Consider the following 13,270-nt stretch of genomic DNA (forward strand, 5'->3'; position numbering starts at 1 on the left):
GGATAAACTTCTCAGGAAGTGGCCCAAGAAATCCCTTTACATTTGCACTCGTGAGGATCTAGAATCCTGTCGTCGGGTGACTGGCCTCTTAAGGGGCCCTGCCTAAATGAATGCTCAGGGGAAAATGTGCGGCTTCCAGAAAAAGCCAAACTGGATGCCAACGAGGAAGAGAGAAGTGTCCCTCTGCATGGCACAACGGGCCACAGGAGAGGCTTTGAGTCACAACTTGTACCTGACATTTTCATGCTCTCCCGGCCGCTTTGTGGAAGCCCATTTAAGCCACAAAAGCCAAGGACTTTCTTCCCCGCTTATATTTACTGTTGCTAAAATAAGAAATGCTCTGGTCCGCAGCGGAAGACACAAGCAAGAAGCTAATTCCGGAGAGGATTCTCCCAAACTGCGACGATGCCTTCGGGCTTTTAGGCATGGCTGCTACAGGTGGACAGAGGCAATCGACATGCACCTTCTAAGGGTAAGGAAAGGCGACCCGAAGAGCAATCGAGCACAGTCTCTTCGGTCAGCTGAGGAATGTCACAAAAGTTTGTGAGCTCCCCCAAAGCCATTATTTACTGCTTTTTGTCTTTCCCAGGTCCAAAAATAGATGGTGAAAAATCAAGTTCCCAATACCCCTCTGGCAAAGGAGACCGTGTGACTCAAGATGTAAGGGGGAAATCTACTGGGGGTGGGGGGTGGGCAACACTTTGTTTTCGGATATAAGAGTCTTTTTGCCTCCCTCTCCTTCCTACTGGACTTGAACATGGTTATGAGAAGTTGTGATGGCTGGAGCTGAAGCAACCACCTGGCAACCATGAGGCCACAGAGCCGGGAAAGCAAAGCCAACCTTCTAATGATGACAGAACGGAGAGATGAAAAGAGTCTGAGCCCTTCATGACATTCATCAGCCACTGCCCAAACCTAAAACCGCCACACCCCTAGAGTTCTTCCAATGAGAAAAATCGATTTGGCTTAAGCCACTGTGAGTCAGGTATTCTGTCAAGGAGAGAGCCCAAAGGATCTCTCCCAAGTGACACAGCTATAAAGCCCAGAACAGAATACAAAAGCGACCAAAGTTACGTGTTTGATTCCCGAAGAGGCAGAGTGACTCTGATTCCCGAGCCCCAAATGAACAGTTAGGAATAGCGCTGGATATCTCCCATCGGTCTGTCCAGCGATTCCTTGCCACCGATTCCTTTCTTTGGCTATTTATTTTCTAACCATTTTATTGAATTATAGTTTATATACCATAAAGCTCACCCATTTAAAATACACAACTCAATGGAGTTTAACTACAATTACAAAAGTTGTGCAAAGTTAGAAACACTTTCATCATCCCCAAAAGAAACCTCATTCCCATAAGCCCTCACTCCCATTTTATCCCCTCCTCCCCCCCCCCACCCCCCGGCCCACTGGCCTAGGCAACCAACCACTCATCTACTTTCTGCCTCTACAGATTTGCATATTTTGCACCGGTCACATAAATGGGATCATACAACACGCAGTCCTTTGCATACGGTGTGCAGTGTGTTTGTGAGGTTCACTCATGTCGTAGCACGTGTCAGTAGATTGTTTACACATTTATTTTGAGAGCGCGCGAGAGAGGGAGGGGCAGACGGAGAGGGGAAAAAGAGAATCCCAAGCAGGCTCCACGCTGTCAGCACAGAGCCTAACATGAGGCTTGATCTCATGAACCGGGAGATCAAGAACCTGAGCCAAAATGAAGAGTCGGATGCTTAACTTACTGAGCCCCCCAGGAGCCCCATGTATCGTTAGTTTTGTAGCTGAATAATATTCCATTGGATGGATAGGCCACATTTTATTTATCCGTTCATCAGCTGACGGACATCTGGCTTATTTCTACATTTTGACTATTATGAATAATGTTGTTATAAACGTTCACGTTCCCTTTTTTCTTTTTTTGTAGATACAGGTTTTCTTTTCTCTTGGATATATACCTGGGCGTGCTACATCATATAGTAACTCTAGGTCTACTTTTTATGTTTTATTTATATTTCAGAGAGAGAGAGAGAGAGAGAAAACGCATGACAGAGCATGAGCAGGGGAGGGGCAGAGAGAGACGGAGACAGAATCCGAAGTAGGCTCTGAGCTGTCAGTAGAACCCGACACAGGGCTCAAACCCATGAGCAGCGAGATTATGACCTAACCCGAAGTCGGATGCTTAACTGATAGAGCCACCCAGGCACCCCAGTAACTATCCGTTTCAACTTTTGTCAAACCGCAGACTTTTCCATGGCAGCAACACGATTTTATATTCCTACCAGCAACGCGCGAGGATTCCAGTATCTCCACATCTCTGTCACCAGATGTTACGGTCTTTTTTTGTTATACCCGTCCTAGGCGGTATAGAGTAATAATAGCTCACCGGGGCTCTGATTTGCATTTTCCTAATGACTACTGATATTGAGCATCTTTCCATGGGTTCACTGGCTATTTGGAAAGGTTTTCTGAAGCAAGGTCTATTCAGATCCTGTGCTCATTTTTAGATATACGGGCTATAAGTCCCTCATCACATATATACTTTGCAGGTATTTTCTCCCATATTGTAGGCAGCCTTTTTACTTTTTCAGTCGTTTCTTTTGAAGCACAACTTTGGCTATTTATTATAGCAATACTCATGATAGCAAAAGACTGGGGAAAAAATGCAACTACACATCAAAAGGGGACGCGTTGAGTGAACTCTGGTATGTGCACACAACAGAGGACTACGCAGCTGCGAATGGAGTATACACCATTATAATTTGCTGTTTTAAAACAAAAAAAATAAAAAAATGGAAGTTTTGGGTTAAGTCACTTATAGAGAGAAAGGGGGGAGATAGCAAGATTAAAGGAATAGGGATAAAAGCTGTACTTGTCTAAATGCACCTCACTTTGTAAATTTGACTTTGAAACCCTATAAATGTTTTCGTTTTACACCATAATAAAACAAAGTTCTTAAAGTTAAAAAGCAACAGCAAAACAGAACAAACAAACCTAACTGGGTACTGAGCTGGTGACCTAACCATAATGATCAGGAATCATTTCAGTGAAATTAAAACCCACTGGGGCACCTGGGCGGCTCGGTCGGTTAAGCGTCAGACTTCGGCTCAGGTCATGATCTTGTGGTTCGTGAGTTCGAGCCCCACATCGGGCTCTGTGCGGACAACTCAGAGCCTGGAGCCTGCTTCGGATTCCGAGTCTCCCTCTCTCTCTGCCCCTTCCCCGCTCACACTCTGTGTCTCTCTCGGTCTCAAAAATAAACAAACATTAAAAAAAATTTTTTTTTAAACAATAATTTGGGGCACCTGGGTGGCTCAGTCAGTTAGTTAAGCATCCGACTTTGGCTCAGGTCATAATCTCAAGGTTCACGGGTTTGAGCCCCACGTGGGGCTCTATACTGATGGCTCAGAGCCTGGATGGAGCCTGCTTCAGATTTTGTATCTCCTCTCTCTGCTCTTCCCCTACTCGCACTCTGTCTCTCAAAAATAAATGTTAAAAAAAATAATAATAACTTGACCATACATTCCTAATGTGATATATAAAACAAAACAACTACAAAGATATCTGAAACCATTTCAAAACTCAAATTGTTAATAATGTTATTATTGATCAGGAACTATTATATGGATGTATATATCCTTATGGTAGGATAAAGAAAATAATTATGCTAACATCCTTATGAATCAAGATTCTCAATATAAGTAAAAGATAAATACAGAATCAAAGAAGTTAAATAAAAACCTTATAATCCTTCATTTGCATTGGAAATATCAGTTTGGATTCATGTTGTATTTTATCTGTAAAAATGTATGCATATTTTCTAGCCTTGTTTTAAGAGAATGAAAATTCGAGCCACAGGCTGGGAGACAATATTTGCTAAGCACATATCCAACAATGGACTTGTATCCAGAATGTTTAAAGAACTCTCAAAACTCAGGACACCTGGGTGGCTCAGTCAGCTGAGCATCGAACTCTTGATTTCAGCTCAGGTCATGACCTCCAGGTTGGAAGGTTCGAGCCCCACATTGGACTTTGCGTTGACAGCACAGAGCCTGCTTGGGATCCTGTCTCCCTCTCTCTGCCCCGCCTTTACTCAAGCTCTCCCTCTCTCTCTCTCTCAAAATAAACTTTAAATAAATAAGTCTTAGGCTAGGTTTTTATTCCTATCGCTTTGCCATATGGTTTCAGTAACTTATTTAACACTGTCAATGTGTTTTCATGGTGTAAACAGCATTAATTAAAATGAATTTACAACCTTCATTGAAAGTAAATCAGCTGAGCCTACTTTTTAAAAAAGTAAACCCCATCTCAGATTAAAACCGTTATTGAACAGAAATGTATTAGAGGCTGCCTTATGAAATTTTTTAATGTATAAAAAGGAAAGAAACGTAAGTAAGCTAAGCTTGATCGCGTATTTGCTTTTCAAGAAAAACTGGTCATTTTTAGTTTTAAATAGGAAGGAAAACGACTTTTGCTCATCCCATATACCACATATCATACCTCACTAGGGCCCTCTACGGTAGAAACTATAAGAGGATTTTTAGGTCTACTTGGATAAGGGAAACAGGGGAAAGAATCAAGTAGGAAATTTTACAGTAAAGAAAAAGCCCCTAAAGTTTCCTCTACGATGCTCCCCACCTTCCATTACAGTTGGCATCCTTTGCGGGAAAGGGAAAACCACACAGAGCAGGTAAGTGGACTGAAATCAACAAATCCACGGAAACTGACTAGCCTTTACAGAGAAGAGACCATTATTACTGGATCATTTCATCAACAATTCATGGATCATGCTATCATACCATGGGCTGTACAAATCACTTGTACACAGGAGTCCCCCCAGAGCTGAAAAGGTAAAAAGATTCAAATCTGGGATGATCACAATGTCTTTGAACTAGATAAAGGTGATCGTCACAAAACATTTGGTGAAGGCATCAAATGCCACTGAATGGTAGGTACACTTTAAAATTGTTAGTGGTTGGGGCACCTGGGTGGCGCAGTCGGTTAAGCGTCCGACTTCAGCCAGGTCACGATCTCGTGGTCCGGGAGTTCGAGCCCCGTGTCAGGCTCTGGGCTGATGGCTGGGAGCCTGGAGCCTGTTTCCGATTCTGTGTCTCCCTCTCTCTCTGCCCCTCCTCCGTTCATGCTCTGTCTCGCTCTGTCCCAAAAATAAATAAACGTTGAAAAAAAACATTTTAAATTGTTAGTGGTTAATTTTATATGAATTTTACAGCAATTAATAAAAATCTAACTAGGATCTGTTGAGGCTTCCTAAAGGGTAAGAGACTAGATCTGGCCTGGAAGGAAACTGAACATCTGAATTTAAAATAGAGACAACAGGGGCGCCTGGGTGGTTCAGTCAGTTAAGTGTCCAGTTTCAGCTCAGGTCATGATCTCATGGTTCAGGAGTTCGAGCCCCACGTCAGGCTCTGTGCTGACGGCTCGGAGCTTGGAACCTGCTTCGGATTCTGTCTCCCTCTCTTTCTGTCCCTCCCCCACTCACACTCTGTCTCAAAAATAAACAAACATTAAAATAAAAAAAATAAAAAAATAAAAAAAAACAAAAAACAGAGACAAGAGAGGCACCTGAGTGGCTCAGCTGGTTGAGTGCCCGGCTTCCACTCAGGTCATGATCCCACCGTTCATTAGTTTAAGCCCCACATCAGGCTCCCTGCTGTCAGCACAGAGCCCACTTTGGATCTTCTGTCCCCCCTCACTACCCCTCCCCCTGCTTGTGCTCTCTCAAAAATAAGCATTTGAAAAATTAAAATAAAATAGAGGCAAGAACTGTGGAGACCACTCTAATGAGAGAGTATTTCCCACTCTTTAACCACAATAACAAACAGGTTTTAGTGCAACCCAGTTCACACGCACACGTGTTACAGAAGCAAAAGTTCATGAAACAATACTGAACTGTTCCCATGCATCATGCACTACTCATGATTTTTTATTCTTTTCTAGTCCATTTTGTTTTGTTTTGTTTTTAAATGCTGGTCACGATTCATTAAATTGGCCTTATAACGTGACTGGCAAACTCCAATGGGCTTGGCGTCAGGTTGAGGGGTTTGCACCTGATGTAGTTTATTTTAAGGCAATCGAATTGACCACGAAGACCATAACCAGGAAATCTGTAAGCAGAACTTTGGATCGGGAAAACCCTCCACCTTGTGAATAAAGTGATTGTTTTACTATTATCTTTGTCATTGAGCTAAATTTTAATGGATTTATCTAACATCACATGATGAAGTCAATATGTATACTAGGTATTATGCCTAGTGTGCCCTTCAGCTGTTTTTTATGTGGTTAGTAAATTTCCCCAAGGTGATTTCCTTATAGATTAATAAATAGGCGTATATTAGTCTAGGTAAAAATAAACTTCAAGATATTGGCCACACCCTTTCGTAAGAGAGGCAGGGAGATTCTGAATTTGTTTCATTCTACTGCTGTGAATTCCAATAATTTTGTTTTTCTTCTTAAGGAAGCAGTTGCTTCACCACCAATTAGAAATGGACTATTTACAACAAACCCTCCCCAGATGGTAGCAAGATAGCTTCACACAAAAAACACAAAGTGTACTCATTATTCATTAGGGGCACTCAGGATCAGCTATACAAACATCTGTCCAAAATTCCGTGGAAAAGATTTTCAGCTCTGGCTGGAAATGTCCTTTTTAAGACCCTATTATTTTGAACAATATACCTGGAATTCTCTTAGCTCAAACTAAACCCAGCCTGTAAATTGTTGGAAAAATATACCGTGGGTCTGGAATTTAGCTGTGACCTTTCCCTAAGGTTTTCAATTAGTTCACATCCGAACAATTTCAATGTCATCAATGTGTACAAATGCATATATTTTAGAAATACTTCTCGTATTTCAGAGAAAGAAATATAGGATGCACATCACCTAGCTGTGGGCAGCAATCAATTGCTCACGACTGACTACCAGCAGCTAATTAAGGGGAGAAACAAATTCCGTTTTTAATTTCTAAGAAAAGCAGGGAAAGTTAGCTTGTGTTAGAATTTTAAACCCAAACAACCAGTAATTATGCTATCTCCGGGAGGCCAAGGTTTTTCTCTTGACAATTGAATTCAGCACGCAAGACTCTGTAATAGGCAAGAGGTGGGGACTGATTAAAAACAGGGTGGAGGGGGCGGATTTGGCTCTACTGACTTTTTGACCATTCTAGGCACCACACAATGTCTGATCTTTTAAGTACAACTTTTTAAAATAACCACTTTTTGACAACACAATCCGTACCAAGGTTAGTGTAACAATTTTTTTAATGCAGCCATCTGATTTGGACACAGACAAGGACACCCAATATACAAATACTGATTTGTTCAATGACAGCCCGAGGTACCTAGTAAGTATACGGCCATTCCCTAAAACGCGCGCGCGCGCCCGCGCGAGCTCGCACGCACACGCTCCTACTGGTCTGAGGCATCAAGTAAATACTTTTTTTCAAATACACTCGCGCATCTAGAAGCGGACCCACGTGTATTTGGATCCCTATGGCAGAGAAGTAGAGAAACTGTGTTAAAAAGACAAGACAGCAGGCCCTAAATGGAGCCGATCATGCTAAGCCCCAGGTCACGAACTGAAACTTAACTTACAGTTTGGGCTATCCCAGAAAGAGAATCTTAAACCAGCCAATCATGAATCTCCCGATCCGCACTAGTTAGGTTATCTGCCACCCCGTAAAAAGAAAATAACTTAATGGTAACCAATTCAATTTTTGCCTAGTATAATGTTCCCCTTCTGCCTATGAAACGTCTTGGTTTTGCCGGGACAGCTCTTCGGAGCTCTTTTCTGTCTGCTCAACTGGATGCTGTCCATTCATGAATCGCTGAATAAAGCCAGTAAGATCTTACAACTTAACTCAATTGAATTGTATCCTTTAACAAATGGTTCTGGGTCAACTGAATATCCATATGGGAAAAAATACAACCTGACCCCCTACTTCTTTTCTCTCTCTTTCTCTCTCTCTCACACACACACACGGACACATTTTTACTAGTTAGATTAGAAATCTAAATGTCAAAGGTAAGGGGCACCTGGGTGGCTCAGTCGATTAAGTGTCCAACCCTCAGTTTCAGCTCAGGTCACGATCTCCAGGTTTTGAGAGTTCGAGCCCCGTGTCGGGCTCTGCACTGACAGTGCGGAGCCTCCTTGGGATTCTCTCTGTCCCCGACCCTCCTCTGCTCGCGCTGTTTGTGTCTCTCTCAAAAATAAATGGACAAACACAAAACTAAATAAATAAATGTGAAAGGTAAAAACACAATTTCCAATAGATAACACAGAAAAATACCATGAACTTGGCATAAGGAGCAATTTCTTCAAGAGTTAGCAAAAACCACTAATCTAAAGGAAAAATTACTCATCAAACACACCACTAAGTAAGTGAAAACGCCAACCACAGACAAGAGGTTTGCAACACAGATGTCTGACAGAAAGAGTCCTACCCAAAACCTATAGAAGTAAAAAAAAAAAAAGGGGGGGGTGGGGAGGGAGGGGAGAGGCAACCTAGTAGAAAATTAGACAAGACATACACAGACATTACACAAAAGAGAAATGACCAATAAAGGTGTAGATTCATGCTCAAGTTCCTTAGGAATCAGGTTGGGTGCAGACGGATACTAGTTTCGCTACACTCGCCGATCAAAATAAGTACAACGTGAAAGACCAACAATATCGAGTGTTAGAATGTGGAGAGACAGGAACATAAAACGCCAGTGGATATTTAAAACGGCAGACGCACTTTGATAGTGTGTACTAAAGCTGAACGGATAAAAACCGTATGATCTAGCGACTGTACCAACAGACGTGAACAACCTCTTAATAACCCCAAACATACCAAATCTCTTCTCAAGACTAAAAGGAGTATATAAATGTCATACTCACACAATGGAATACTAAAGAGCAATGAAAATGGGCAAATGACCTCCACAGACAGCCGCATAAACAAATCTCACAAACAATACTGAGCTTCAAAAAACTCAAGTCACAAAAGGACACCAGACATTTATGAAAAGCAAACAAAACTTAACTATAGGCACGGGCAGCCAGGATGGTTAACTCTGGACAGTAGGAAAGGGGTAATGACCAGAAAGGGGGATACGTAGGGTTGCCACGTAAAACATAAGATGTTCAGGGGCGCCTGGGTGGCTCAGTCGGTTAAGCATCCGACTCTCCATTTCGGCTCAGGTTATGATCTCGCGGTTCAGGAGTTCGAGCCCCGCATCCGGCTCTGCGCTGACAGTGTAGAGCCTGCTTGGGATTCTCTTGCGCTCTCTCTGCTCCCCTCCTGCTCATGCATGCACCTGCTCGTGTTAAATTTGAATTTGACACAAAAATAATCTTTTAGTAGAAGCAGGTCCCATGCAGTATTGGGGACATATATTTGAATTTGCTAAATCCAGCAACGCCCGGTGAGGGAGAGGCTTTTGGAATACTAGTAATATTTTGTTTCTTGAGGTTCGTTTTGTGATCATCCCATTACTTACAATTTTTATCAAAATTACTCTGACACAGCCTGCTTCTTTACTTCTGGAATTTTTTTTTTCATGCCCTGCCTCTCTGGGGTCTGTCTTACCTGTGTGGCTGGCTTCCTCTCAGCAAAGGGCAATGCTAGGCTGGAAGGCCAGCCCCTACCCCCTCAGCCAAAAAAAAAAAAAAAAATGCACAAACCAGGGCAAGCTGGTCCGGCCAACTGACCCGTGGAGATCAGAATCCGGTGGCCCGAAGCTCCAAAGAAAACTGGGACTTGAAGGACCAACAACTTGGAAACAGACACTTCCGAATCCATAAAGTCAAAAGGGTTTATCTAGCTTTGAAATGAACGCCTCCCAAGTCTAAACAAAGAGAAAAACACCTCCAAGCTTGGATGCTTCCCGCTATAAAGTTTAGGATCAAATTTCACAGGCCGGTGAATAAACCGTTTCCTACTTGTCCCCGGCAGCCTCAGAGCGCCAGGTTTCTTCGCTTTAGTAACAGTAACTGTGTTTCTTTCACACAGGGTATATTCAAGTCAGCGCCTAGGCACCTAGGCTGTGAAGCCAGGCTGCCTGGAAGAAACCCAATTTCACACTGAAACTGGGTAGCTCCGGCCTGTGAGTGAGTGACTCATCGCTCTGTGCCTCGGTTTCTTCAACTGTAAAATGGGAATAAAGATTTGATGCTACGCATCAAATGGCGCGTCGGGTGACTAAAGGACAACACCTGGCACTCCTTAAATGCGTAACGATGATTGTTATCACCGTCACTACCACTGGCTACCTTGGCGGGTCCTGCCAAATAAAGACTCTCCTTATGTATCTAATGTAGTTAAAGCATCCAGATGCCAGTGGAGAGACGGGGAAGGGGACGCAGAGAGTAAGGGTTTCACCAGCCTACAAAGTTTGGTGCGAGTTGTGCCCAATCCACAGGTCGAACAGCAGCGGGAGGGCTGAGTAGGGTCCGGGGAGGTGACCACACCTGGGCCCCAGATTCTGGCCAGGACCTCTGACCTCGGGCGCCCTCACTACTCACATTGCGGTTGAAGCTGTTGCCAGGCAGCAGCGGCAGGGCCATGGCTCTCGGCGTCCGAAGATTAAGGGGCCGAGAAGACGGGGTCCTGTAGGTAGCGGCAGCGTAGTTTAAAACCCCCTTCGTTACCTAGAAACGGGAGGCGGCGTCACGGAAGGAGGAGGAGCTGCAGCAGGCGGGAGCCCTGAGGGAGCGGTAGGGGCGGGGCCGGGCGGAATGGGGCGGGGCCGGGGCGGGGCCGGGCTGGAAGCTTCGCGCGCGCTCCTCCTCCCCCGCCCACCCTCACCCACCCAGCTGAGAGCAGGTCCCAGAGGCTTTGCTCTTCACACGTGCTGTGCGCACAAAGACTGAGACCCGCACCGCCCAACCCCCCCCCCCCCCCGCCCGCTGCTTTCTCGTTTAACCCCTTATTAGAGCTCTGGCTCCTCCGACGCTAACCCCATTGTGTTGCCATTTGCTTATTCAATTTAGTTCAAGCACAAGAAGACTGCAGAAAACAATGGGACATCCGTGTGCTCACGGAAATGCGACACCACTTAATGTTACATTGACATCAGCTTTTGTTTTGCAGTTAAAACGCTCGAGAAGAATCCAAAACCACACCCTCCACCCCCACCCCATGAAAACCCATTCAGGGGTAACCACCATTCTCAGTCCTTCCGTCTTGTCCTTCCCTCATTTTTATACTTGATTTAAATATCTGTAAGGTGCTCGTTCCCCGGTCTAATCAGGGTGCCCAGAGACAGGGGTAGGTGGCACAAAACGCAGCCCCTGTCATTCCGTCGTGCACCCAAGATTGCCCAGGCCAGGGGCCTCTTGGAATCCTCTCCCCTTAAGTACAGCCAGCCCCTCCCTGAGTCCTACTGGTTGGACACGTTGTTATCTCTCAGTCACCACCTCCTTTGGCTCAGTTGAGGCCCCATTATTTCCTGCTTGGTTTTCTTTAAAACAACAACCACCAAAAACACCAACTAACTGATCTTGCCTCTGGAGCCATCCTCTTCATAACTGGTGATGCACCTGTTACTCTTCTGCCACAGTATTCTAGCCTTCCCACAGCCTTCAGAAGGCAGTGAAACTCCTTAGCCCCATCAGAGCCTATGTCCTGGGGGTGCCTAGCAATACCCCTCATCCCTTTCTTTGCCCCCCCTCGTCTACTCTAGCTCTGAGAAGCCACTGGCAGTTTCCAAACCAGGCTCTGCGGTTTCTCCCCTGTGGATTTTGTAAATGTCATTATCTGTGAGAAACACCCTTCCTTCCTCTTTTTCGCCTGGGTAACCCCTTCTTATTTTTCAGGACTTGGTTCAGTGGGGGAAAGAGGCATGGAAGGCTTTGCCATTTCTGGGAAATACTCCTTCACCTTCTCCACTCCCCCTCCCCGCCCGTCTGTATTAGGGTCCCAGTCTCATTGTGGCTTCTGTGGTACTGCGTTGTAATAATACTTGACTCTCTTCAAATGCCAACTTACTCCAGGGCACGAACTCTATGTCCCATCCTTTTCTATTCATAGACAATGTTAACCTTAAAGATAAAAGTTATTTTACCACCAAGAATGAGCTTATTCGGGAAAGGCAGAGAATTGCAATTTGGGACATTCTAGCTATGGCACAACCACAAGAAAGTCCAAAAAAACGAAGAATTGGAATGTTATTTTATGGGGAAGAAGGAGGACGTTGGGAGGGGTTCTTTTGAACAAAAGGTCATTGCAGAGAAGGAAGGGTTGAGGGTGATTAGAGTTTCTCCTTGACTGAGTTGCAGGGATAGTTGATTTCTTACAGGAGATACAATGTACATCTTTTCCAATATATGGAGCCTATAATTGATCATTCTTTCCATTGAAGAGGCCTCTGTTAGAGTCTGTGATTGACAATTCTGCCTGTAATTGACATGGAGTGGTACCAGCCACCTCCTGCAGCCTCCCAACTCCACTTTAGTGAGATTTTCCCCTACTATTTTTCACAACATGCATCATTGTTTTCTTTACAACGTACATTATTGTTTTCTGTGTTTATAAATGTTACACCATAACTTTCTGCTATCTGCTTTTTCCACCTAAAATTTTGGTTTTGAGATTTCTACATGTTAACACATGTAGATATATTTTATTCATTTTAAATGCATTGTATGATTATACCACAAATTACTGATCCATCTGTTGTCATCTGTTGATGTCATCTGTTAATAACAATTAAGTTGCTTTCAATTTTTCACCAGTTATCGACAATGCTGCAATGAACAACCCTCTCCTGTTCCTTTGGAGATTATCTAGGCTAATAACACCTTCAGCTTCACTAGATCTTGCTTGACAATCTCCAGAATTGTTGAACCAGTTAAGAAAGTTCCTTTTCCCCCTCATTCTTTCTACAATGGTTATTAGCCAACTGTATAATTTTAAACATATCTGAGTACACGTTCACTGGTATACTGTTGTTATTTTATTTCTCCCTAATTCCTATGCAGTTGGTCATCTTTTCACATGCTTGTTACCTTCTTCAGTGGCTCATCTATTTATGTCCTTTGCTGATTTCCCTATTTGGTCACCGTAATTTTTAAGATACATATAATCTTAGGCATAGCAAATGTCTTCTCATAGTTCGTGGCTTGTTTTTAATTCCATGTACAGTGTTCTTTGTTGCACATGAATGTGTCATTTTACTTTACTCAAATACATCATTCTTTCCCATTATGGTTTGTACTTTGTGTGAATTCAAAAAATCCTATAGAACCAAATTATTCTACATGTTCTTATAAGTAT

At 43.6% G+C, this 13,270-nt stretch overlaps 1 protein-coding gene across 1 annotated transcript in view; it reads right to left on the reverse strand.

Annotated features, from left to right (window-relative positions):
• EFHC2 (EF-hand domain containing 2) overlaps window positions 1-10,636 on the reverse strand; it is a 204,268-nt gene extending 193,632 nt beyond the window's left edge. The window contains exon 1 of the mRNA XM_047076103.1: window positions 10,519-10,636. Coding sequence (XP_046932059.1) covers window positions 10,519-10,560 — 42 coding nt within the window. The 5' untranslated portion in view covers window positions 10,561-10,636. The remainder of the gene's footprint in view (window positions 1-10,518) is intronic.
• Between the last annotated feature and the right edge of the window lie 2,634 nt (window positions 10,637-13,270).

This window comes from Lynx rufus, unplaced genomic scaffold (genome assembly GCF_022079265.1).
Source record: "Lynx rufus isolate CCGP_SWC_20201006 ecotype Redwood Valley unplaced genomic scaffold, mLynRuf1.p SCAF_14, whole genome shotgun sequence".
NCBI lineage: Eukaryota > Metazoa > Chordata > Mammalia > Carnivora > Felidae > Lynx > Lynx rufus.